This window comes from Diorhabda carinulata, chromosome X, assembly GCF_026250575.1.
Source record: "Diorhabda carinulata isolate Delta chromosome X, icDioCari1.1, whole genome shotgun sequence".
Lineage (NCBI taxonomy): Eukaryota > Metazoa > Arthropoda > Insecta > Coleoptera > Chrysomelidae > Diorhabda > Diorhabda carinulata.
This window is the reverse complement of record NC_079472.1, coordinates 25,378,753-25,405,437: the sequence shown is the minus strand read 5'-3', so window position 1 is coordinate 25,405,437 and position 26,685 is coordinate 25,378,753. Positions and strand designations below refer to the sequence as shown.

General features: G+C 31.2%; 2 protein-coding genes across 5 annotated transcripts in view; one reads left to right on the top strand and one right to left on the bottom strand.

Moving 5' to 3' along the window:
* The window catches only part of LOC130901364 (homeobox protein PKNOX2-like), a 56,432-nt gene extending 41,896 nt beyond the window's left edge, over positions 1 to 14,536 (bottom strand). Inside the window, exon 1 of one of the 2 annotated variants that reach the window (XM_057812689.1) lies at positions 14,259 to 14,536. The gene's annotated coding sequence lies outside the window, so the exon portion shown is untranslated. Of the gene's footprint in view, positions 1 to 11,740; positions 11,775 to 14,258 lie in introns of those variants that run through there. The other variant, XM_057812690.1, reaches the window with a different exon arrangement.
* Positions 14,537 to 15,166: 630 nt separating this feature from the next.
* LOC130902534 (DNA repair protein REV1) lies at positions 15,167 to 25,732 on the top strand. 3 transcript variants are annotated; one of them, XM_057814754.1, is made up of 12 exons: positions 15,167 to 15,250; positions 15,343 to 15,555; positions 15,639 to 15,866; positions 18,100 to 18,610; positions 18,987 to 19,363; positions 19,450 to 19,642; positions 20,022 to 20,212; positions 20,327 to 20,608; positions 21,718 to 22,221; positions 22,560 to 22,755; positions 22,856 to 23,036; positions 25,489 to 25,732. In XM_057814754.1, the coding sequence occupies exons 2-12, from the start codon at positions 15,451 to 15,453 to the stop codon at positions 25,619 to 25,621; spliced, it is 2,901 nt and encodes a 966-aa protein (XP_057670737.1). In that variant the 5' UTR covers positions 15,167 to 15,250; positions 15,343 to 15,450; the 3' UTR covers positions 25,622 to 25,732. The 3 variants fall into 3 exon arrangements, 2 of the variants coding, with proteins under 2 accessions (XP_057670737.1, XP_057670736.1); XM_057814753.1 differs by having other exon boundaries at positions 15,187 to 15,555; XR_009060411.1 differs by lacking the exons at positions 22,856 to 23,036; positions 25,489 to 25,732 and having other exon boundaries at positions 15,210 to 15,555; positions 21,718 to 22,352.
* The last annotated feature ends 953 nt before the right edge of the window (positions 25,733 to 26,685 follow it).

Sequence of the window (26,685 nt, the reverse complement as noted above, 5' to 3'; positions counted from 1 at the left end):
AGGAGTTATGTGATCTTGATAATGTAAATTATTCGAATTACGTATGCAGCAGAAGGAAGTATATCTCTATAAATTGAAAAAATAAACAACTAAATTCAAGTTTTTCGATTTTTTGCTATAAGTGAAACTTTACAAAATCCGAAAAAAATAAAATGGTGTATTTCAAATTTGCGATAACTCAATTATTTATTGCAAAAATCTATTTTACAACTAAGAAAATGTTTCTTCAAAATTAAGAATTGCTGGAATGGGAGGTCATATCGACACAGGGTAAAACTTATTCTCTTCTTAACTTCAATATCTCCATAAGAATTATACCGCTTTAATTAGTTTCAAATTATGAAAAATAGATTAAAATAAAATTCGGAAATTTAGTTTTTTTCGACAATTAATCGATAATTTCAAGTGATTCTTTTTTTTTATTTTGGGTAATCATAAATATTATGACGGCCTATCACAATAACTTTTTACTATAATTGTTTATTATTTAATTCAATTAATTATATATTTAGTGTAAATTAACTATTCTTTTCTAACAAACATTTTTCATAGCTTCAAACTAAGTAAAGCGAAATACTTCTTATTGAGCAATTGTATCACGACTCTTTAAGAAGGAAATAAGCTTTAACCAGTGACGATGTGACCTCACTTGCCTTCAAAGATAAGTTCTAAAGAAAAACGGAGTTTTGTAATTAATAATTAAGTTATCGGAAATGTCAAATACATCATTTTATTCGTCGTGAAAAGATCTATCGGAATTTGCAAATTTTCCATTGCAAATAATAAAATACCTTAAATTTATCTGGTTTTCTTTTAATATGTGATGTAAATAATTGATGAAACTTAATGAATAATCTTTAGTTGTCTAGTTCATTTGAGCTTTAGTTTTTTCGCCAAATACGAAAAACCATATTTTAACTTTAACTTTAACCAAGGGGGGAGATGAGGGAGACAAAGAAAAAGATATTGGTATGCCCACGTGAGAAGAATGAAAGAGATAGGCTTCCACGCATCGTACTTGAAGGGAAACCACTAGGGAAAAGGGAACCCGGGCGACCACCTAAGATATGGATGGACAGCTGGCAATCTACCTCCCAGGAACTGATACAGAGGAACCTGCAAAACGAACAGATCGTGAGATCTTAAAAATGAATAAGAAGAAGAAGAAGAAGGAGGAGAAAGCAATTTAAACAATTCCGCCCTTCCGTTATGAGGTTCAATTCTCATAGTAGCTCTGTATTGACGTACTGGACAAGAAAAAACACATATTAATTTTCTTTTGAATACAGTCTCATTTGACTGGACTATAATGCGGTATATTGTTAGTAAATTTCTGCTTTTAGAATAAACACATTCTTATTCATTCATGAGGAATTGCTGAAAATTATTTGAAATATTTAACATGAAGCTTCTTCTCAATTATATACTAGATATATTATTCTTCTTAGCTATTTTAGATTATCAAGACAATTAAAATGATAACTCGTATTTGTAAAAAATTTATCTATTTTACAACATACAATATCCTTAACGCATTTTCAAACCTCATCGACTCTGGACAGTCCGTCCGCCTATGACCTTTTCCTTTTCCCTTCGATTTCTAACTAGCAAATGTCAATTGCTTCACACAAATTCGTTCACCCTCAGAAATACTATCTAAAATATTTAATACCCCATACCTTCCTACGTTCAAGAAGGTAGGAATACTAAATGGGTTGTCGACGTTGTACAGGGAGAAATATTTAAGAGCCCTGTCTCAGTGAGTTGACTCGAATATCTTGTACGAAAATAAGTTGAAAACTATTTTTAATATTATACCAAAGCAGTAAATTTTTGTAACAGGAAAGAAATATCCTATAAATTAAGAAAATATCGATTCATCGATTTTGAAAATCAATTTATCTAAAAAAAAAATCAAATCACTGCTGCAAAAGTGTCGTTTCCACTAATAGCTGCTTCTAGGACGTAAGGACTTTGCGGAAACTATGACCTGTTTAACACCATTATGATCTGAATGTTCGGAAACTAACCCGGATGACGTTCAATGTTGTTAAATGATAAGATCCTTCCTATCCTGGTAGACCAGCGGGTAAATGCGATTAGCTGATGGGTTGTTTCCTTTATAGTTTTTTAAAATTATCAATTCCCCTCATATAGTTGTCAATGATTAGTTTAGTTATTTAAATGTGAATACAAGAAATGAATCTTCAATGATATATTCACTTATTTGTTGAAAAATTTTTAATAAGTCACCTAACATCTTTGAATGAATTCAAAGCAGCTGTCTAATTATGTGACACTTTCAAACCGAGCTTCTTTTACAAGGATTGCTACTTAAGATTTGAGATATGGCAACACTGATGTGAATATGTCAAATCTGACATTACTATCACAAAGTTTGACATTTTTAATGGAGAAAGTACTCAGAACGAGTGCTTTTCGAGTTATTTACAGATACATGAAACATTCATTTTGGTTAAAATAATGGGATTAAATCGAGATCATTTTCGTGCGATGATTTTATATGACTTTCGATGTGAATTGATTCAACAGAAGAGGCCGTTCAATTCACTTCGACTTTTGGTGATGAGACACCATCTCGAGCCAGCGTGTTTCGTTAGTTTTACGAATTCAATCAATGAACCTGAAACAATCGATTGTATGGGTCTTTTAAGACGAGCCAAACAAACAAAAGTTGTTCGCGCTCGAAGCACTTCAAAGCAAATGGTGGCCGGTTTTCACACATCAGGTCAAACAAAAACGTTTTTGGGTCATCCGCCGTACAGTCCTCGTTTGGCAACTAATGAGTTGTTCTTATTCCCGCAGATCAAAAATAAATTGCAAAGAAAATATTTGGAAAATCAATAAAGCCGTATCCAATTATAAATATTTGTTTTTACTTGCCTATTTCAAAACTCAAGTAGCTTGATGGATCTAAGAACCAACGGATATTCTCTCTTTTGGTTTTCCATACCTAATATTTGGGAATATTGTTTAAAAATACCAGCCCTGCAGAGGAGCTATTCCTATATCAGGGCCTACTCAAACACACTACATCCCTTACAAAAATCCTCTTATCCAACCAACGAATCTCTCTCTCTGAAATTCTCATTTTAGTGTTTTACTGGCATCACGACGCTGCTCTAGAGATAATCTCTTAGCGAGAATGTTAAATTATCAATAAATATAGACAAATTTCGTAGATTTCAATAGTTTTTTATTCGCATTAAAATTTCAAGTTTTAGTATTTCGAATTTTAAAATGTGACGCCACAAAACTTTTGACGCTCCCCTGTCCCTTGTCACACATTGTCACCTTTCATTGATACCCTCCCGCTCCATTAACATGTGACGTAATATATGGATGACCCTTTACATACTGATGCTCTCTGTCCACAGATAAAAGAAACTAGAATATTTAGTAAACCAATAACACCCCGACGACTTCGAGGTCGCCGCTCACTTTCCATAGATGTTGTTCAAACTTCATTAAATTCTATAACGTTACACATTGTTTCATAACACTTTTTAGAAGATACTGCTTGTCCTATTTGTATATAGTTTCTTATTCCCGTTGTGAAATAAAACAACTTTCAGACCGTTTTTAGAAGAAAAAGCGAATAAGCGTCACTCTGTTTTATTATAGTTTTGATTCATTGCTTTCAAAAATCCCGGAATATCAGTACAATAATAGTATTTCCCTTTTCTTTGAAAAAATTCCGACTAACTTTACTCTTGTTTCTGGATAAGGTAACTTTCGTATCTGGTGTTAACAAATATCATTTTTGTAAGCAAGATTCAACAAGTTCTTCTTTAGATCAGAGCTTTATACTTTCTACTCGACGTTTTAAATAAATTTAAAACGAGATATTGGATTAATTTGGTTAAAGAAGAAAAATGTGATGTGATAAGACTATTTCTGCACTTCTAAGTTTAAGGAAAAGGTAGGTTAACACATTTTTATCCAATTGTTTCGGAGTAGATAAAAGAGGAGTAAAAAGTGTATACTTGAGTTTTATAGCGTTTAACCTGCGTAAAAGTGCATACAAAAAATTACAATAAATACTAAGTAGTGTGGATAATTGACAAATAATATGGTATTCATTGGAATAATTAGATTAAATTTATAAATGGGAAAACTTGTTCTTTAGTTTCTATAAATCGTGCAATCTTTATCAGTTTCTCAACATTAAGGATTTTAAGTAATGCAAACTTTATGTACAGCATCGCTGAATTTGGTATCTTGTTAAAGTGAATAGGCAATCCAAAATTTAATTTAACTAATTTAGGACCTTTTCGAGACCGAAAACGTTCGTTAAATCGCCTCTTTTTTTCTTAACGATATTATAATTGCACAAGCATAAGCTGCACCGTTTGCTTTTTATATTTTAAAACCGAATCAATGTTCGAAAACGATTTAGTAGCGATGGGATATTTTTCAAGTGGAAAATTGGTACTATTTAACTTCGTAGTTTGTTTGGATGATTGTTTTATTATTATTAGAGGAACCGTGAATTATATAATATAGTTTCTGTGCATGTCGATATTTATTGTCATTTACCTTATTGTGCTCTTCGAAGTCATGTCAAAAACATTTCAAGATTATTGTGACTTGTTCACTTCTGAATGAACAAATATAAGCAATTCCATGTCAGACAATCGATAAACTTACACATCCTTAACGAACCCGGTTCGACCATTAAAGAAAATTTGTTGCAGTTTCGAAAAATTAATAGAGTAGGTGTTTGGGTCTGCTATAATATATTCGAAGACCCATAACTTGCAAGACCTCCCCTTATAAGACGAACCTTGCAAAAAATTGATGAATTTTGGTGGCATGCACTGCCTCGCCCATCATCCTCGCCTGATATCGCACCATCGGATTTCTATTTATTCTGATCGCTAGATTTCCTCAGTCCTAGAAAGGTGCAGCAGCGAGAAGGAGATCTTGATAATGGAGACACAGTCTATATGAAAATATTATGGACTAACTGCAGGTTTTTGACTTGTTCAATGTATATGTAATAAGATTCATTTTTATTAATGCCCAATACAATTTTATGGTTAGACAGAACTGAAAAGAGCCATCCAGAACAAACCAATTCAAATGGAAGACATCACTCAATAAGTCGTCTGAATAATTAAGAAAAACCCATTTTTTTTGACAAAAATCGATTTTAATCATTAATGAAATCTCCTTGAAGAGCAATACAATCATTCCAACGCTTCTCTAACTTCTCAATGCCGTGCTCGTAGAAAGATTTGTCTTTGGCTCGAAATGGGCTTCAGTTTCAGCAATTGCCTCTTTTTTTAAGATGAATTTCTTATCAGTTAGCATTTTTTTGAGAATAGCGAATTTCCAATAGTCACTGGGCGGCTAGATTCGGACTATACGGTGGACGAGGAAGCAATTCAAAGTGTAATTCGGGAATCCTTGCTTTGTCTTGGTGAAACAGTGGTTTTTCTTCGACATATGAACAATTTTCTTAGCGCATCACAAAATACTGAAGCCATAACCGTTCCAGCTGACTATTGTGCCTTGGTTCGCCGCCTGCAGACCACTCAGATGATGATCGTTTTGATTTCGGAGTGAAGTGATGGATCCATGTTTCATTTATTGTCACATATCGACGCAAAAAATCTGATTTATTACGTGTAAACATGGCCAAACGCTGTTCTGATTCATCAACACGTTGTTGTTTTTGATCAATTGTGAGTAAACGCGGTACCCACTTTGAAAAAAGCTTTGTCATGGTCAATGATTCATGCATAATTGTAAACAAACTGTCTTCTGATATCTTCACGGCCTTTGATATCTCACGCAATTTCAATTTGACACATAGTCTTTTGAAAGTTGGCACTTCATAAACTTCATATGAATTTGACAATGGCCGCGCCATCTATGTGTCAGTCACACGACTTATTGAGTGATGTAAAATGTTCCTTCTTACAGTAAGGACTTGTTCCTTTGTGATTATGACAAAGCAATGAAGATGTGGCTTGTGGAACAGCATATTTTAGTGATAATGAAGAACAACGATTTACACTTTATTTTGCAAATTAGAAAAAAAACAAGTTGAATTTGCTTGGGGTTTTAAGTATGAAATTATAAATTATCACATGGAATACTATGCTACTAGAAAACGAAATGTGTAAAAAAATATCACTTCACATAATGTTAATGAAAATAAGTCGGGAAGGTATTGCAGGTGGGAACATGCAGTGGGATGGTAGAGTAATATACGGATTGCTAGTTTGCTTGGTTTTATAATAGAGTCGACACTTGCTAAAACTATTGATTTTTACCATATTATTTGGAGCTTTCTAAAAATTAAAGAAAAAGAAAATGTATGCTTCATTAATTCTGTTACAAATAAAATGATCATTGTTGAAACTGTTCAATAATATGAGTGACCAGCATTACATATTCCAGATGATAAGTTATCAAATTGTCCCGAATTCTAATTCAAGTGGGTTGGTCAAGTCGAGTCTGATCCCCAGAGCCCCCCTTAGGTCTGGGCGGCCCTAATCGGTGGAAATCGCTGGCGAATTTGATACAAATAGAATTAGTGAAACGATTTCATAGAGGATTGGTTTTTCAAAACGATTCGGATGTTACTTTTCAAATGACCCACGTATAATACACCTATATTTTGTATAACTTGCACTATTAGCCAAAGTAGCCACACACACGTTAGCTTACTACTTATAGTGCAGTCAATGGAGCTGTGCATCTTCGAATTTTTTGAAACAGAACCGATACACTTGAAATTTGGCATACAGTTGGAAAAAAGGTCAATAATCATTAGTAACTTCGAAGTCGATAGAGAATCAAATTCTGAATAAAAAATTAATGAAGAATTTTCACGATTGAAAACTGAGTGAAAAAAAAACACGTTTTCAAAGTATTTTTCGCGAATAACTCAAAAACTACGCATTTTATTGAAACAAATCTAATAAACAAGATTATAGCTCATGAAAAAAACAAAGAAATCATTGTTCATAAAATGTTCTAAGTCCAATATAAAGTGATATATGATTAGTGAAAGTACACTTAATTCCTTACTCGAATCGATGGGTTCAACTTCAAATAACGGGAAGGGGGTTAATTTTACGTGCATAATGCTCATGAAGTTTTTTGTACCTTTAAAATGAGCACTTATAAAAGTAAATTGAAGAAGTTATAGTCAAAAATAAATTGGTATATTTTTTAAAGAAAAATGAGCAGTTACAGCTGTACCATTACCACCAGAATTAAAATCAAACGTAGACCTTTTACAATTAGTATTATTTTAGTGTTATTCATACGATTCTGAAGTTAGACCGGTTTAGAATACGTATTTTTTGAAAAATGTTCAGTAAAAGTTGAGGACGTTTTATTCATTTTTCAAAAAGAATTGCTATAATTGCATATTAACTCTGAAACTATGAAAGATACGTAAAAATTACATACAACAGAAATGTAGCCACTAATATTTTGGTTTTTTTTATAATTCTGTAATTTGGAAAATAAAGGAGATATTGTGGTTTAAAGTATCTACTTTAGTAAAAAAATGACCTGTCTCGAGCCCTTCAGCCCTTTCCCTTTAAAAAATAAAGGGCTTAAAAGATTTTTCAATTAAATGAACTTATAGCTCTTGAAATTTTTTTTAAAATGCTTTTTATAGGATACTATAGCTTTAAAATTCGTCGAGTTATGGTTAAAAAACCAATGACATTTTTTTACTACATTCTCATTTTTGGAGTCAAATATTAAGATTTCAATGCGCGTTATACAATAAAAAATTTTTATTTATCAATATTGATGTTGAAAATAAAATATAATTTTTCAAAAATTATATAAGGAAATTCATATTTTAAATTATTGCACGCAATTTAATCATTATATGATGGACAAAGTAATTTTTCAACACTTTTTTAGTTCAAGGGTGGTTTGGAAGGTTAAAAGTTATTTTGTATACGATAAAAGACATTTATTTCAAATAACAAGCACCGTTGAAACATACCAATCTTTTACAAAGCATTTTTTTCCATTTTTCTCAATACAGGGATTGAAAGAAAAAATTCTTCTATCACCTTCAAAATCGCTTTTATTTAAATAATTATACTATTTAATTATATCAAATCTTCAAAAACTGATTTTTTGTCATTATTGTTTTCTTAGGGGTTGTTTTTAAGGGTTACATAAGAGGTAGTAAACATAAAATCTGCAATAAAATACGTTCGAGAGCATGAAACACTATTTAATCTTTTTGTTTGAACAAGATTTTTACCAGTAAAAACATAATTTTTTTCACTAGGTGTAGTTTTTACCACTAAAAAATAAAAAGCGTCCATCGGACTTATGTCACTTTTGATATTGCTCATAAGGCGAAATTTATTCTAAATTTTCATGAAGATCCATTCAGTTTCAAAAAATTCCGAGGTTACACCTAATTTTCAGATTCAGTGACTGTACTATAAGTTTTAGTACAAAATAAAAATGAGATAATTTCGTGTCTTTATCTTCAAAAACATGTCACCAATCGTTTAATTATTTTAAACGCATGTAAATTAAGAAATTTTAAGTTTCAAGTCATCTTCACTACTACCTGTCAGGATAAATATTTTGTTAAGCTTACAGGAAAGACTTAACGTAATGTCAAATGAGAAACCACCTTCTGAATAATTTTGCATGAATTTAGAAACATCCTGTACAATAGAACATTTTTTTAATAAAAATGGTAATATTGTAAAATGCATTGTTCACTAATCTCCTCTCGTTATTCAAGGAGATTTTGAGAATCGATGTTTTTCCTCAATATTTTCTAAAACAACCACATGTGTACAAAGCCATTTTGAATATTGTAGTTTTTCATTTGGTCTCCGTCTCGCGTGTAGAATAAAAAGAAATAACAGGAAGTAAACTTGCCTCTTTCACCGCCCCCTTCCCTCCTCAAACTCACTTCCAACAGAAATAAGAAAACTCCTGAAATATATTTAATGCGGAATCTGTAAAGCACTATATTTTACTTTATATTCAAATTATGACTAAACAGCAATAAACATTTTAGACATGTACGACAAAGAGTGGAATGGAAAGAAAACAGACATGAAGAAACGCAGTGTTAGCGTCACACAGGAACAGCGTATCAGTTAGGGGTTGAGGGGCAGTTAAATATGAAAAAAACAATATTAGAATTAAATGAGTTAACTGATAAAAAAAAAGTAAATTGTACAGTTTTTAAGACAATGCGTGTTCACAAAAAATTACTACTACAAGAGTAAGTTTGAAATTTTTGTTCATACTGAACACACTATTCTTTTTAAAAACTTTATGGATCGAGAACCTGAATTTTGACTATAGAATTTGATTGAATTATAATAAAAAATAGCATTAAATTTACTCATACTTTTTGTAGTGGATGTATTGGCATGTGTAAATGTATTAGTCGAAAAAAACGGAAATTAGGACCCACAATGACGTCAAAAACAGAATTGCGAAACTTTTTTAACACTAGTCCCTTGCAACGCTACAGATAATACTGAACTGATGTTAAAATATATGAGGGTTGTTTGAAGAGTTTTCGTTCTGAAAAAGAAGATAAGGCACATTTTTTGCATTATCTTTTTTATTTTTCACTTTTCCTTGCGCTGCTCAAAACTTTTTAGCCCTTCCAAATATTAGTTTCAGTCCTTCTCCTCAAAATAGGTGTTCACCTATATGGATAACGTCCTCGTCTGATAAGAATCTGCTATTGTTAGCAGTCCACGTCTGTCATTCGACTCATATGTTGGTTCCATTGTTTTTTATGCTGTGATACTCATTCCTTAATGTTTTCTAGATCTGATGTTGTCGTCGCTTTCTTGGTCTAATAGCGTTTTTCCCGAGATCGGCATGAGAATTTTCGTTTCTGTGGCAATCAAGAGTTGTTTGATTTTTGATGTTTCTGGTCTTGTTTCTAATGTATAGATCTGTCGCTTTGTGAATTCGTTGCTTTGTTTCTCGTCTTATGTGTCTGTTTCACCATACTACGTTCTGAAGACATCCCGCTACCTTGTTTGCTATAGCTACTTGTCCTCTTACCTCGTCTTCTACATCTCTATAACTGGTTATGTAATTTGCGATTCTTAAATTTCGTTTTCTGTTGTATTATTTCACCTTCTAGTTCTAATTTGCATCTAATGGGACCTTTTGATGTTATGCATATGTTTTTTTCAGCCTAGATAATCATACGATACTGTTTTCCTGTAAGATGAAGAGAGGAAATACGTGTATCTAGCTTGGAAAAAAAAAACCATAATGGAAAAAGTTGCATGAACTATCTGCGATAAGTATGAAAGTTGAAGCTATCAAAATGATGTTTACAAGTTACAATGAGTTAAATAGGGTAATTATATAGGAGATGGAGATTCCAAAACATTCTCATCAGTGATTAAATTGAATCCGTATGGTGATGAATTGACGTTAATTAAACATATAGGTCACGTATAAAAATGAGAACTCTGCTACAAATCCTAAAAAAAAAAGTGCGGAAGAGGAAAATTGACAGAGACTTTAATAACAATTTAAGCACTTACTAGCAATCAGAAGAAATTTTGATATAGTTGAAAATATGAAAAAAGCGACAAAGAGAATTTACTTCTAAATTATATCAACAGATGATGACATTTGTCTAACGGGTGTAGATAGCTGGCGTAAGTAAAACAAAGCTAAAGCTCTCTTGGGACAGAGCCTCAAAACCATACGACACCTCTGCATCCTGACGTTCTATGACAATTTATTGGGAAATGATTTATTAAAGATAGGCCATACTCAAAATGATGATGAAAGTTTCAATTCAACAGTTTGGCGTATGGCTCCAAAACATTTGCATTGCGGTTTAACAACTATTGAAATCGCTGCATACTTGTCTGCTTGCTTTTTCAATGAAATCAGTCCAAGTATTTTATTAGTTATGAATGAGTTATATGTCATAGTTGGTAACAGAAGCTCCATTCGCGAACAACAATTCGACTGTCTAAGCGTGGCCCAACAGAATAGACGCAGCTCCTTGAACAGTAAAGAAGCCCGAAAAGCACGAAAAGAAAAGTTGCAAGCAGAAAATGAAGCATGTGAAAGTGAAGAAGGTTTGATTAATTGGGAAGTTATTTCAATGTTCAAACTTTTTCTGTCACTTTTTTTTGAACACGTTTTTCTTGAAATAAGTTTTTTCTAAACGGTGTACATTCTAGTTTAAAAAATGTTAAACCAATCATCCTGAAATTTGGTTCATAATTTCCTTACACAATAGTGCTGTATATAAAAATCAATAATAAGCAATCTTTTTATTTTAACTAATTTTTTATAGTAAAAAATATATGAAAAAATGAAAAAACATCGAAAAAATGCAATTTTTTGAAAAATTGAGGTGTATAGAAGATACACATTTAAAAAAATTTTGCTTTTTATTTATTTCCTACATTGTTAGGATACTCTTCTATATTGTCAGCATAAAAACCATATTTTCCTTTGAATTCCGAATTGGCAAGAGGAAAGTATTTTTCATCGTCTATAACATTGATCTCTCAGTCGAAAAATGTATCCGCCTTAATTGGCAACAGCATCTTGGTTTCCATGCCACTTAGTTTAGGGTGCATTTAGGACACTTTCGTCTTTTTTTGACCATTTCTTGCTAATTCCCGCGATACTCTTTGAAGTATGATATTCACGCGCTAATTTTCTTACGAAAACCCCCAATTCTGTCTTTTGCTATTCTTACCAGTCATTCTGCTCTTTCCGGGAAAATTTTTTGCACAACTGTGATAGCGCTAAGAGCCTCAGAAAATGTTGTTGGTTGAAACTTTTCCTCAGGGTCTTGCTGGTCTTCGTTTTCTTCGTCAGTGTTACGATTGTGACTTTCAGCTTCTGCAAGAATTTTTTCCTCGGTAGCTAAGGCGCACACAACGACACTTTGTTTATAAAACCATTTATTTGTCGTATTATTACAACGTAAATTGTGTGCCAAAACTATTGAGACATACACTAAAAAAAAATTATGAAAAAACAGAATATTATTGGGCTCTAAGCTCTAATAATCCCCCTATTTTAGCAAAACAATATTCAAATCTACATGCAGTCAAAACCTAATATAGCGACTTTGAAGGGATGTTAAAGTTCCCGACGTCATGTCCGATAGTTGTTATAAGCAATGAAATGTCAAAAAAGAAATAAAAATATTTATTGCAAAATAATTGGTGTATAAAAGTACTTAGTTCCTTATAGTACGGGTTATAATACTACACTAGTTTTGAAAGTAATCAGTCATTTTAGTCTGTTTGTTTAGCCCAGTCTCAAATAATTTAACATTTCATACTCCTCAAGGTATAAGTATCATCAGTATTAAACTGGTCGATAAAGACAACAAATTTATGCAAAACTGTGAAAGCACTAAGAGCCTCGGTTATTGTTGTTGTCTGAAAATGTTCTTCGGGGTCTTACTGGTTTTTGTTTTCTTCATCAGTGTTACTTTCAGCTTCTAGAAGAATTTTGTACTCAGTAGCTAAGACGCACACGGCGACTCTGTTATCTGTTCCAAAAAATTTTTCTACCTCTGTATAAGTAGATCGTTGCGCAACTGAGCAACCAATTCAGCGAATGGTATGTTGTCATCTTCATGTGTAGATTGTATCATTCTCGCTAACGGAATATCATCGTCGTCTTCCGCTTGTGAAGGAACCTACATGACGAAAGTAGCTGACTATAATGGTCTGTGTTATCTTTTCCCAGGCTTCTAATACAATTAGAATATAAATTCAATTTTGGGTATGTTCTAAGTTCAATTCATTTATTTTTAATAAAATAAAAATTCTACTTACTTTATTAAATGACTTGATGAACTTTACTTATGATTTTAGTCTTTTTTCATGTGTATCATTAGTTCTATCTCAAAAAATATGTATCAAGCTTGTCATTCATGCAATGATGAGTAACCAATTTTTTAGAAATCTATTATTCAAAACAAAAAATAGATGGTGCACGATAAAAAGATTTAAAGAAAGTGGATCACACATTAGAAAACGTCTTCACTTCCAAAAAAACCTCAGGTCACACTGATAAGCCCTTTTTCAACGTAAGTCTAAATTAGGGGTAAATCAACAAAAACATCAGAATATTTGTGTCTATAAGAAGCCAATAGAATGTTTGAAGATCATAGTAAGATCTCTGATTAGAGAATATTTCTACTAGCATAGAATATGATTTAAATCTCCATATTCTTGTTATACAGTACTGATGAATAATTGGTCAATAATTCTTATGGGAGAAATTTATTATTAATCATGTAGAAAACATGATGGCCCTATGCAGTTTTTATATTAAATCATAAGAAATTGGTATTCCAATTGAAATTACACCTGGTCTGATAAACAAAAAACGAGCAGGCTTTTCTAATAAAATTGGAAAATATTCCTCATAGAACCATTTAGAACCAGTAAGAATTTTATAAATGAGTTATTATGGTTGTTAATCTTTAATTTGTAATCCTGTCTTTTAATGTTAAATTAGACAATATTTTGTTAATCATTTTAATATATTTACCATATAAATGAATTTAAAATGATCATTTGAACTTTTCTCTTATACACATACAGTAGTGTTGAAAAAAGTTCAATTTATTCAAATGTTTGTTCATGAATTTGTGCTTTCTGTTTCCATGAAAAAAAAAATAACTAATACAAATATTAAAGATTGTTGAATAATACGATTTCTATGAAAGATATTCACCAAAAGAGAGAAATAAATACAAGAAAAATGAAAAGACAATATATTAGAATAAATATTTTAGGGTAAGCGAATTATAGGAAAATAAAAAATGCCATAGAGTCTAACAAACACTTAAAAGTAGTATATAATTATTTGCATTTAATATTCATTAACATTACAAGTTTTTGCGCACCACTTACAGATAAAGGTATTATGAAGTTATTGTCCTTAAATGGTCATCAATTAGTACCGATTAAGAGCCGTGGCGATATTAAATGCATAATAATCATGTTTATCAACCATTACGATCAAGTAAATTTACATCACATTGTAAAGACTTTAAATTCCTCTTTAGTGCTAAATGGAATAATGTTTACATCTTTAAACATAACCTAAGTGTTAAATATCACTTTACCTAAATATAATAGTGCTAAAAGGAACAAAAAACAAGTGAAGGGCAAATCGTTTAGCACATTAAGAATGTCTTCTGTAAAAGTCATGTGAAAATAATTGTAATAAATGAAAAAACTACTTACATTTCTCAGAAAACTTCAAAATTCATATTAAAATTTTCCCATATTATTTTTCTCACATTACACAAAAATTTCAAGAAGACCCGGCAAGGTAACTCAATAATCGAGGCAAAAATTTAAACCACTATCCAAAAAAATTTAAGAATTAAACACCAAAAATTATCAAGAAAGATTACTGTATCACAACAAACAAATTTGATCGAAAAACCATGTGACTTAGAAGTTTTTTAACAAAATTTCTAGTGTTTACATGTCACTCTTCCACTAACAAATGAGTTTCTGTCTAGACGACAAGACGTATGTCAATATTCGTCAAAATCAAAATGGCTACGCCTTTAATTTGTTAGCAACGACAGACGTCGCCATTCACATTTCACGCTGATGGACAAAGATTGTTCACCAATATCGGTAAACGTACCTCTATTCTAAATAGTCGTAAAACACGCCCAACGCTTAATAGCTTGGGGTTAATTCAAATTGAACCGCCAAAAATCATATTTTATCTTGATCAAGGGACCTAATTTTAAAAAAAATATATTATTTTTTATGATGAACTGTAATAATATCTTTCATCGCAGACAAAATGTCTGTTTAGTTAATAAAAATAAGGAGCATGCGCTTATCAATAATTTTTAGTTTTTAATTTTTACTGTCAGACATACAAATGACATGCTATGAATAACTGAAGTAATGTAAAAAATTGATTTGCAATTTTTATTTATCAATCTCTCCAATTCCTCATCATAATTTGTTCATTATAATTTATATTCCAATGTGATATAATTTAGCTCCGCCTACAATTGATATTCAATATTAATTTTTTTTATTACTTTCGCCATCTACCGGAGAAATACTATAGCATAAATAAGGTAAGTAAGAAATCTCTATTCTTTAGTGAATCCAATTTTTGGTCTACATATTTAGCCTACATAACTATCTTTAAATCTGCTGCCAGCAATGTCAACCTATTCCAAATATGTCTGTAATGTCAGGAGGTATGAGTTGTTAGGAGTATTGTTTTTAAATAAATTTAAACGGATGTTCTAAATTTACCAATTTTAATTTAAAATGTAAACGTGTGTTTTAGAAAATTTTGATTTTTTTTTCGTAAAAACTTGCTTAGTATGTTATTCCACGTAAATGCTTCCTTAAAGCCATTAACTTTACTAATAATGAATTAGAATAGAACTGAGAAATGAAAAATGCTGAAAAGGAAGATGATAATGTAGAAAAAGAAAATGGTTGCACAAATAAGAAAAAAGGCAGGAAATATGAACGTGATAATGGATTTTCAGATTGGGTATGTTGTTTGATGTATACAATAATATATTTTTAAATAGATATATAGAAATGTATTGAAATGTTCGTTTCTCAATTTAAAAGGGCGGTTATAATGCTGCTAAAAGAGCAAAGCTTCTGGATCAATTTGAAAACTGTGAAATCAAACAGATTTCAAATATTTTTCAAGATATTGCAATACATGTAAATGGGTTTACTAAACCTCCAATTGATGAGTTGAAAAATCTTATGGCTGCACATGGTGGACAATTTCATTTGTATCAACTTTCAACAACTACTCATATTATAGCTTCAAATCTACCAAATGTTAAGGTTAGTTTTCTTTACCAAATTATACTTTACTAGATTAGATAGCAGGTCATTCCATATGAAATCAACTTACTAAAATAAAAAAATTACTTGACCCTGTCAGAATTTGCTCAAGTTTGCTATAAAGATTGTCCTTATAGAGATTAAGAAAAATGCTAAATTTTTAAAAAAAATATCTTGAACAGTTTCAGAATTACTGCTGTGTCAAGTTTTCCAAAATCCACCAAAAAAATTTAACCAACATATTTTGAAATCACCATGGTGTAATGACTGATGGGTTCATGGTTAAATACATAATAATTTTTAAAAAGGATATTTCATGAAACTATTAGTCGGCCTACCTACTACAGCTTTCTTTACTATATTACCTTAATCATGAACTTGAAATTAAATTGTTGCCATTACATTTTAGTCAAAAGTTATTCAGAATTTTATGATTTTTGAAGTTTTAACAACTTCTTCAGATGTTATTACATAATACCTTCCTGTAGGAGTGGATCAACTTCACAAAGTACATCTGTCAGTGGTGTATCCAATTTTCTTGAATATGAAAATTATGATGAAGGATCAGCAGGATGGAGAAAAGCAATTTTTAGTTTATTTTATCCATTCTTATCCAATAAATATGCCAGCCACTAATTTTGGTCATATATAGTGGTTATATATCCATTAACTTCTGTCATTTGTAGTTTTTAAGAGCATTTTTGAATGGACACTGTTTCCTCTGTTGTATCTTGTATATTTTTATGAAAAGTACAAAAATCACCAACACTTCAAAAAAATATTCCTTAGTATACAATAAATTGCTATGATTTTCATGAATGTTTGGCTTCTGGTAGGTCCCTTTTAAGTATTCAACAATAATCTACTTGCATTCCTGGACATTTTTCCCTGGATTGTGCTTTTCTATTGAGGAAATGTTCCAATAAAATATTTCGCTTTGTTCATCAAATACAGCACCCAAATTCTCGGGGAAGAAATCCAGATAAGACTGCAGGATATGTGTTTTCAAAGATATATTACATCTCAAAGCTTTGTATGACATTATTGATTAAGTCTTTGTAATTTTCCTCTTTATGGTTTGCTAGGAAATTTTGGACAACATTCATAAAATATTTCCAAGCGAATTTTTCCAAATCATTCAGCTTTCCTCAAAGTTTGTATACTTTGTTAGTATTTGTGGACCAATAAATATTCCCTTTTTAATTTTTGCCTCACTGAGTTTGGGAAATTTCTCTTTCAGGTATTAGAATCTACTGCATCTTCAGATAATGTTTCTATACATATCTTTGATACACTAGAATTTGTAGTGAATATAAGCATGATATTGCTGTGTTCCCTGAATAATTACTGCTTGGTTGAAACAGGTATACACAAATTTGTTAGATTCAATATACTCTTCTCATGTGGAGAAGGTGAAATTAATGCCAGATAAACTTTAAACTGGATAGGTGTTAGAATTTGGTAGTCATATGGAAGTTGTAGGCTTGCTTGGGCAGCAAGTCTCACTCTTAAGTGAAAGTGAAAGTACACATGCAATCAGTCCCTAAACTGATTTGGAATCAGACCCGCGGACAAAACTAATATGACACAGACAGAAGAGAGAACTGGGGGTGAGCCTGTCTCAACTTAGTACTGCAATAGACCCTACTGATTGTTATTTATGAATGTTTCCTAAAAATACATTATAAATAAGTTATAACAACTATTTCCAACTTAAGTAATAAAAATATTATTTTGTAAATAACTAAATTGTTTTCTTAGAGACAACACTATTAAGTACATATTTAATTATGATAATTATCACCATTTCAAATAATTTAACTAAAGTTGACGTACATAGTATTAAACTTTTACAAAACTTATAATACTCCCTTTTTTGAATTATTGTTTATTTATGAACTCATCAGCCTCCCTCTTTGAAATTTTCAGAATCACTCACCAAATGTATAATTTTTCTATAGGAATTTTTTGAAGATTGTCAAAAATACACAAAATCAAAATATTGAATTTGAATTTTTATAAGATGTTGTATATCTCCTATACCTCTAGCTTAATTAGGAGATATGGTGATTTCAAAATATGTCTGTTACTTTCTTTTAGTGGATTTTGGGAAACTTTACATAGCCTTAAGTTTGGAACCATTTGTGATATTCATAAAAAAATTGACATCTTTCTGTTACATGAGCACAATTCTGAAGGGGCCAGGTTCAAACCCAGTGTATCTTAATTTTAGATTAAACATCTCGGAACAACCCCTATTGTCAAACCAAACTGGATAACAGATAGTATAGATTTTGGAAAGCTTTTAGATTATCGAAGATATTTGTTATATAGCAATCAAAGTAAATCTCAACCAAGAATCGATTTTCCTATTTTGAATAAAGTATCAAATGCCATTTCTATAATAGAAGATGTTGAAATTCAAAAAAATACTGTAACTGTGAAACAAGATGAACTTAAATCAGAAAAGGAAACTGATATTTCATCTTGTATTAATGATATTAGTGGTAATAGATCAGTTGCTTCCTCTTCTACTGATAAAATAGTTTCTTGTAAAAAATCAGAACAAACTAAGTTGGCTGCAAAAACAGCTTCAGATCCAAATTTTTTAGAAGAATTTTATAACAATTCTAGGCTACATCTTATTTCAACATTGGGTGCTGAATTTAAACAACTTGTTGGCCAACTGAGAGATGCTTCGGATGGAAAATTTCCTGGAACTGAGAAACTGCTATTGCTCAAAGGTATTAATATCTAAATTGTTGATTAAATATTTTGTTAATTTGGTGTATTCATGTATAACAGTTCAAAATCACAATAATGCTTAAAAATGAAGGTTAAATAATCACATATATTATAGAAACTATTTCATCAAAACAAAAATATTTGTCCACATTTTTATCAAACACTTGTTTCGGTATTCTAGCCAAATAAAATTGTTAAAAAAAACTTATTGAGATATACATCTTGGCAAAGTTATTAGAAATCCCTTCTAGTTAGTTCTAAAACATGTCCAACCCTTAATAGTTTAATCTAGAATATACATTTTGATAGAATTGTTTATATTTTTAGTCTTGCAAAAGGTTATTTTCAATCAATGGAATTTGTATACTGTTTTAGGACAAAATAGTTCCCCTTTAATGTCAAGATCTGTAATAATGCATATAGATATGGACTGTTTTTTTGTTTCCGTTAGTATCCGAAATCATCCAGAATTAAAAGGGAAACCAGTAGCTATTACTCATGCTCGAAATGGGCAAATAACAAATGTGAAACCTGAACAGAAAGCTATTAGAGAACAAGAATTTGCATTGTATTCTGAAAGATTGCCTCTAGGAATGACTTCCAGAGTAGAACAAATCGATACTTTTTCTAGTATGTCTGAGATAGCAAGCTGCAGTTATGAAGCTAGAAAATATGGAATTAAAAATGGAACATTTTTGGGACAGGCTATTAAAGTGTGTCCCAATTTAGTTACTCTGCCATATGATTTTGAGGTATGTATTGTATTAATTTATCGAACTAATTATCTAACTAACTAATAACTAACTACTTTTTTACAAAATTCAATCAATATTTTCAGGGCATTAAAGAAGTATCTCATAATTTATATAAAACTATTGCTTCTTACACTCTTGATATAGAAGCTGTAAGTTGTGATGAAATGTACGTGGATATTACTAAAATTTTACAAGAAACTGGTCTTTCAGTGGAGGAATGGGCAGTGCATATTAGAAAAGAAATTATGAATGTTACAGGATGCCCTTGCTCTACAGGTAAAATGAAAAATAATAAATATCAACTAGTTATAAACAAAAAAATATATGAAGCAAGTGAATAAGGGAAAACAAAAATAAAAGCACAAAAAAAGGAATGAAAAACCATAGAACAATGAAAAGATTATGGGAATCAGGTCTCAAGTCTCCTTTACATACTAAGCCACTAAACCTGTAGTTATGTTCAAAACAAGTCTCTTCCTTTCAGTCGAATGAGTATTGCAACTAACCATTAACACCATTTAAAATGGTATAGGATTTCAAAAATGACTAAATATTTACTAAAACCTAATATTCAGTTATGGTTCACAGGTGTATTAAAATTTTATTAAATGAAATAATTATTTAATATATTTCACTTACAATTAGTTAATTCTAGGTTTTGGGGCAAATAGACTTCAAGCGAGACTAGCAACAAAAAAGGCAAAACCTGAAGGGCAGTTCTATTTGAAACCAGATGCTGTAGAACAATACATGATGGATGTAGCTCTTTCCGATTTACCTGGTGTTGGTAGGGCCACTTTGGCGAAACTACATAAATTAGGGCTAAACAGCTGTGGGGATCTTCAGGTAATTTTATAATAGTTTTCTGAGAGGTTTATTATTTGGTCAAACCTTTAGTATATTTCCATTTATAATGTTGGTCAGTTTTGTTCCCCATTTTTACAACTGTGTATATTTTAGTTGGTATCTTCGAAAATTCTTCAAAATGAATTGGGACAGAAAGCAGGAGAAACTATCAAACAGCAATCCATGGGAATCGATACTAGACCTCTAAATTTTCATCACGAACGAAAATCAGTGTCTGCAGAAGTAAACTATGGCATAAGATTCAAGACTATAAAAGAATGTTACAGTTTTATACAAAATCTAGCTGTTGAAATTCATAACAGAATAAATGATATCAAAATGAGAGCCAGATGTTTAACATTAAAATTATTAGTAAGGGCACCTGAGGCTCCAGTGGTAAGTTATGCAATTATACCATTAGGTCTCAGAACAATCACTATAAATTTGATATTTATATGTGATTAAATGAGGGGATTAGTACTTACCTGAAGGTTATTAAAAATTAGATTTTCATCACTGTCTTTTATACAAAGTATAGGTACAAAAATATAAAATTTTATTATAACTTATATTATTTCTAATGAAGAGATATAAGAATTTTTAAATTCTTTTCAACTTTGATGAATAATGTGATGTGTCGACTGCCATATATGTTTTTATCCAAGCTTTCCAAACTAATTAATTTCAATGTAATACATGTACCATCACTTGAATTCAATTAATGAAAATCGTCTCGTTTTCTGTAGAAAGCCTTCTAATGACAAACCAAATCCAAACACTAGATAATAAGTCTTGTGGGCATGTCGGTGTCTACTTTCATTTTTTCTTTACTGAATGGTCAGCATCTAAACACCCATATTTCACACATTATATTGTGCTAATTATTGAACTAACTGTTAAGGTTAACTAAGTTAGAATTTTTTTAACCGTTGGTGATATTTATACTGAACACACTGTTTACACTACCACTACACCAACATTCCCAATAACAATGTCTGACGCGCGTTTCGATAACCATGTTCTCATATTCAAATACCGAAGCCGCGCCTCAGACAGTGTAATTGTGAGAGGTGCTGTAGTGGGAATGTAAACAGTGTATTCAGTATAACTTTTAAGGTAACAAACAAATAACCAAGTGTTAAATATTGTTGCAGTTAGACTATAGATGTGGTGGTTTTGACCAGAAAGAGTTTATTAAGGTTTATAATGATTTTGAAAGATGCATTATTCCACTATCCTACATGGAACCAGTTGAAGGAAAAGTGCATTCTACTCTAAAATATAACTCATTTCATTAATAATATTTTTTCCTCAATTTTTGTTGCCAAATTAATTGTCTCATGTTTTACTTCTGGCATAACAGATATTATTCTTTAGTCTTGCAATTGAGAATGACCATGAGACATTTTAATTCATAAATGTCACTCAAGAATATAATTGAGACCTCAATAATAAATTGAAAGTTTGATTCCTTTTGATTCAAAATATATTTATTTTTTGTTTAGGAAACCGCTAAATTTCTTGGACATGGTATTTGTGATAGTTTGACGAAAAGTACGACATCAAATGCAATTCTTAACAATCCACAAGTGATATTTAATGAAGCTAAGAGCCTGTATGAAAAATTGGGAGTAGATTTTGCAGATTTGAGAGGTGTTGGTCTTCAGTTGACCAAATTAGAAAAAAATGCTCCTATAAATAAGGCATTGAGTAATTTTTTGAAACAAGAAGTTAATACATTGAACCAGTTTGATAAAATTAAGGATTTGGCAACAATTTCTAATAAAATAATAGATTCGAAACAAAGTGAGAATACTAAAGGCCTAAATTCTAATCTAGATAGAAATATAATGAAAACATCAACGGGTGCAAGAAGAGGAAGGCCAAAAGGTAGTAATAAGAGTACCAATAATGGGAACAGGTTATCAAAAAACGTAAGGAACAATACAGTTTTGCACAACTATTTTGATAAGAAGAAAAGTGTGGAACCTAGAATCAAACCTACACAGGTAAAACCCATTGTTCTGTACTTTGGATCATTTCAACTCCCAGAATTGTTGATGCTACATTGATCGATTAGATTAGTTTTGAGGTTACAAATCATCCATTTACATCCGGCATTATCATTGTTATTTTTTCAGTAAGTTAACTCTTTTTTTCTTGAAATCCAATGTACTTTCAATATTAATTTGTAAAACAATGCAATAAAAACAATTCTCAAATAAAATTTTTGTACAATGGATCATTTTTTGGCAGTGCATGTTCTAAATTGCCAGCTGCAATATTGTGTTAATCATTTCAATTTCAAATTTCAAAAGTAAATAATTAACTCTATTCTATATTATAGAATGTGCATCATAAAATTGATATAAACGTATTGAATGAGTTGCCAGAAGGTTTAAGAGATGAGATAATTAAAGAATATAAATTAAATATAAAAGTTAAAGATAAACCACAAACGAAGCCGGATATAAAAAGTAATCAACTTGTCCAAACAGAAGATACAGAAAATGTTACTACTAAAAATAATAAATCTGAAAATGGTGAGTTTCAAATTAAATGTAAATTATTATACCTATATTTTAACAGTTACATCGGTACCTTACTTTTAGTGTTTCTAATTTGTTTTTTCTTTCATTTCAGTGCAAACATCCCCATTTAGTAATCTTACGTGGGATCAAATTAAACCAATAATAAAAAAATGGACTGAATCAGAAGAAAGTCCAAGTGATACAGACATTGAGATGATAGCTATACATTTCAAACTTTTAGCTGTCAACCGACAAATTGAAATTTTAATGAGCGTTTTTAATTTTTTATATAGGTGAGATCAGGTTATAATTCAAATATATAATTAAATTGGAATGTTCCAAAATGAATACAAAAGTGTCAGTTGAAAATGTATTCTTTTAGTTCGTATTTGAGTAACTACACCTAAATCAGCGTATATTACATGTCTAATAATCAATTATAAATAGTGGTAGTTTGAGATTAATGGGAATAATGTAAGAATTATCAAATATATTCACCTTCTCTTTGGCAACACCAGGAGTTGTAAATTGAAAAATCATACTAGTCACTTAGGCCGAATACGCACAGATCATCTCAAAAGAAACTCATTTGTGACGCAACTCACTAACCAGTTTGAAATGAGTAAAAAGTTTTGTATTTGAATAAGAACTACAGATGGGGCAACGCCTTAACAACCGGTTTTAAAAAACTCGACCAATTGATTCTCTGGCAACTTAAATCATCCCGCCTTTCAAAGGTTTTAATGTCCGACCGCCCACGATGCAACTGTTTTGAAACAAATGTTGCAAACCAGTTGATTTTGCAATCAAAATAAAACTTTTAAGCGCACACGGATACTACTCGTAATCAGTAGGTGCAGAAGTGAAACGCAATTTTTCAATGTATTCAGACTTAGATAAGGAAGACGTCTTTGATTATTATCAATACCGTAGACAATGCAGGGCACAGAGAGAATATTGGATCCGTTCAAAATGTGAACTCTTCTGTTCATAACAGCACAATAACAGTGTCAGGCAGATATAACGTTTATAGCTTTTTATCGAATTTCTCCCTCAAATTTGAGGTTTAGTTCTTGATCACTCATATTAAAAAAAAATAAAATAAACATGTGATAATCAAATAAAAAATATCTGCAACGCACCTTCGCGGAACCGTGGTTACGTACAACCGATTGCAAACTAGTTTCATTAGAGTCATATCGTGTGCGGTTCCCCGCTGTTATACGTTGCGGAGATTGCCAAACCTATGCAATAGCAACTGGTATACAACCTTTGTTTCAAAATAGTTGCATCGTTCATTTTATTTATTTATTTATTAAGTTTTCGTTTGTTGGAACTATATTTGTTATTTTTTTATGTAAAAAGCAAGCACAAGAGGATAAACTCTTTTAAACTCCAGTAATTCGAGTGATGCTTGCTGTGTGGAGATGCCTGTGGATATTGATGTTAAACTTCTGTAGGTTGTAGTGTTTGAAAAAGACGTGCCTTGTTAGCTGATTTCACAGGCTTGTACTTCTCTAAAGGAAGGAGTCCCGATAAATTGATATTCTGGTCGTCTGCACGCAAACTCGTTCACGAGTCACATCTGCCTGTAGAATAGATCTACTGCTTTTGGTGGGATTATGTTAGACAACTCGGAAGAGCATTTGTCGTGGTAGTATCGATAAAACATAGTCAGATCAGCGACCTTTCTTCTATACTCTAAGCTGTCAAAGTTTCTGGTGAACTCTGGATCGTCCATAAGTCGAATTGCTCTCTTCTGTATTGATTCGAGCATCCTCAAGGTGTGCTTGGGGGCCGACTTCCAAATGTGTGAGCATTATTCCAAAGATGGACGAATAGGATAGTTTGTACATTTGCAAAAGAAGGTTGGACTGAATTATTTGCTTCGACGTGAGGTATATTATTTTTTAAATAGTTAATCTTGGATATGGGATGTAGAATAGCTCCTATCACTTTGTTAAAATGAGGAAATAAATATGTTATTCTAATACAATTATTCATTATTTATTTAAATGTTTGGAAAGCATAAAATAAAATTGTTGAAGATTTTAATTACCTCAAGTTGTTATAAACCGAAATGAAGTATTGTTTACTTTTGAGTCAGTCACCAATCAGTTGGTAACTTTTTTTGAGTTTAGTTTCTTCTCATTTGCTTCATTGGGTTTTAATTGTAATTCTTCTTCTGATCTACCTTATAACCTTATGTATGCACATAATTCTGAACAATATACCTTTTAGGTTAGTAAAACTGAAAGGTATTAATTATAATTAAATAAACAAATATCATGTGTTTTAAATGTGAATGGATGTTTTGCAAACATAGGCTAAAAAAATGTAGTAATGAATCAAATAACGTGTAAATATTCAATCATTGGTGATACAGTTACTGAAATTTATAGTCTTGATGAAAAATCAAACATGTACAAGTTATTTTTAAGATTCGGATAAAGTGAAGAAATAATTTTTCTTTTCCATTGGGCTCAGTTGAGTTTTTGATCGCCCTCACACTGAGCACCACACATATATGTTAAGAAGTAAATTATTATCAGTCAATCTGCCATTTCATTTTGTACAATTCTAAAAATTTCGAGCTTCGAAGAATCATTTTGACTATTAGAATATTTTATTTAAAACTTTTGTATTCAACTTTTTGAAGCTATGTAGTAATATTTAAGCTGCCATTTTAAATTTTTTGATGTGTTATTTTATATCACTGGATTTCTATATTTTTATCTATTTTAGAATGTTTGCTTCTTTGAATTGTAATTGGCATCAGGCCTATTTTAAAATAGTCAACACAACACAGGAAGGCATGGTAGCAAGATATGGACACACACTATTAGTGCAAAGACAATTTCCTTGTTGTAAAATGTGACAGAAATTGTACAAAATAATGCAAAAGCTTGGGAAATCTTACAATTATCATTATTTTGAAGTTTGTCAAACAAACATTATATTACATAACATTTTTAACAATTCCACATCACAAATTTATTTATATATATATTTTAATATATTTATTTTTTAAAGAACGGGTTTTTTATTTAATATTAAATTCTTTACATTGATCAAATCTATTGATTACTACGTCTTATCAAGGCAATCCTATCCATGTGCAAATCACATAAACCACTTTTTATTTTGGCGAAAACCGCATGAAAATCCGTTCAGTACTTTTTGAAATTAACGCGAGCTGACAGATGTAGTTGACGTGGAAGTTCTCGAACCGTTGGTGCTGTTTACTTTTAGTCTCTAAAGACGATAACTTGATTTGCGAAACGCGCGTCAGATCTTGTAATTGTGAGTGCTGGTGTAGTGTTCATGTAACATTGTCATCAACCGCAGTGGAGGACTTTGTTTTATTGTATATGGTGACAAAGTATATCAGGGGTGGGCAAATACTTTTAAGCCCGGGCCAAAATGAAATTTACAATTTTTCCCCCGGCCTGAGGACCATACCGCGTACGCTACGCATACTCAAATTTTTTGTGTTGAGTTTTTTCCGCTGTCCAAAATATGTTTCTGACAGAAACACTATAAGTATTAATTTAAAGCTTTGGACAGAGAAATTTGACAGTTTATAAATTTATTATTACTATTATCACTTAATAATATTAAATAATTTAGAATATTTGCAAAATAACGAACACTAATCTTAAAAAAAATGACGAGTATGTACCAGTGCTAAATCAAAATAAATAGTACGCGAGATGCGACCTGTTGTCCCTCGAAGAGTTAAAGTAATGCATGTTCAGTTATATGTAATCATCCGATCACCTGCTTTATAAGAGTATGTAGCATTGTTGATTCTATTAAAATCGCTTATAAGATATTTAAAAAATCACATGCAGGATTTTTCAACGGGCAAGATAAAGTAAATAAAAGAGCCGGATCCCATCCGAGGGCCGGCTTCTACCCACCCCTGATGTATATCTTCAA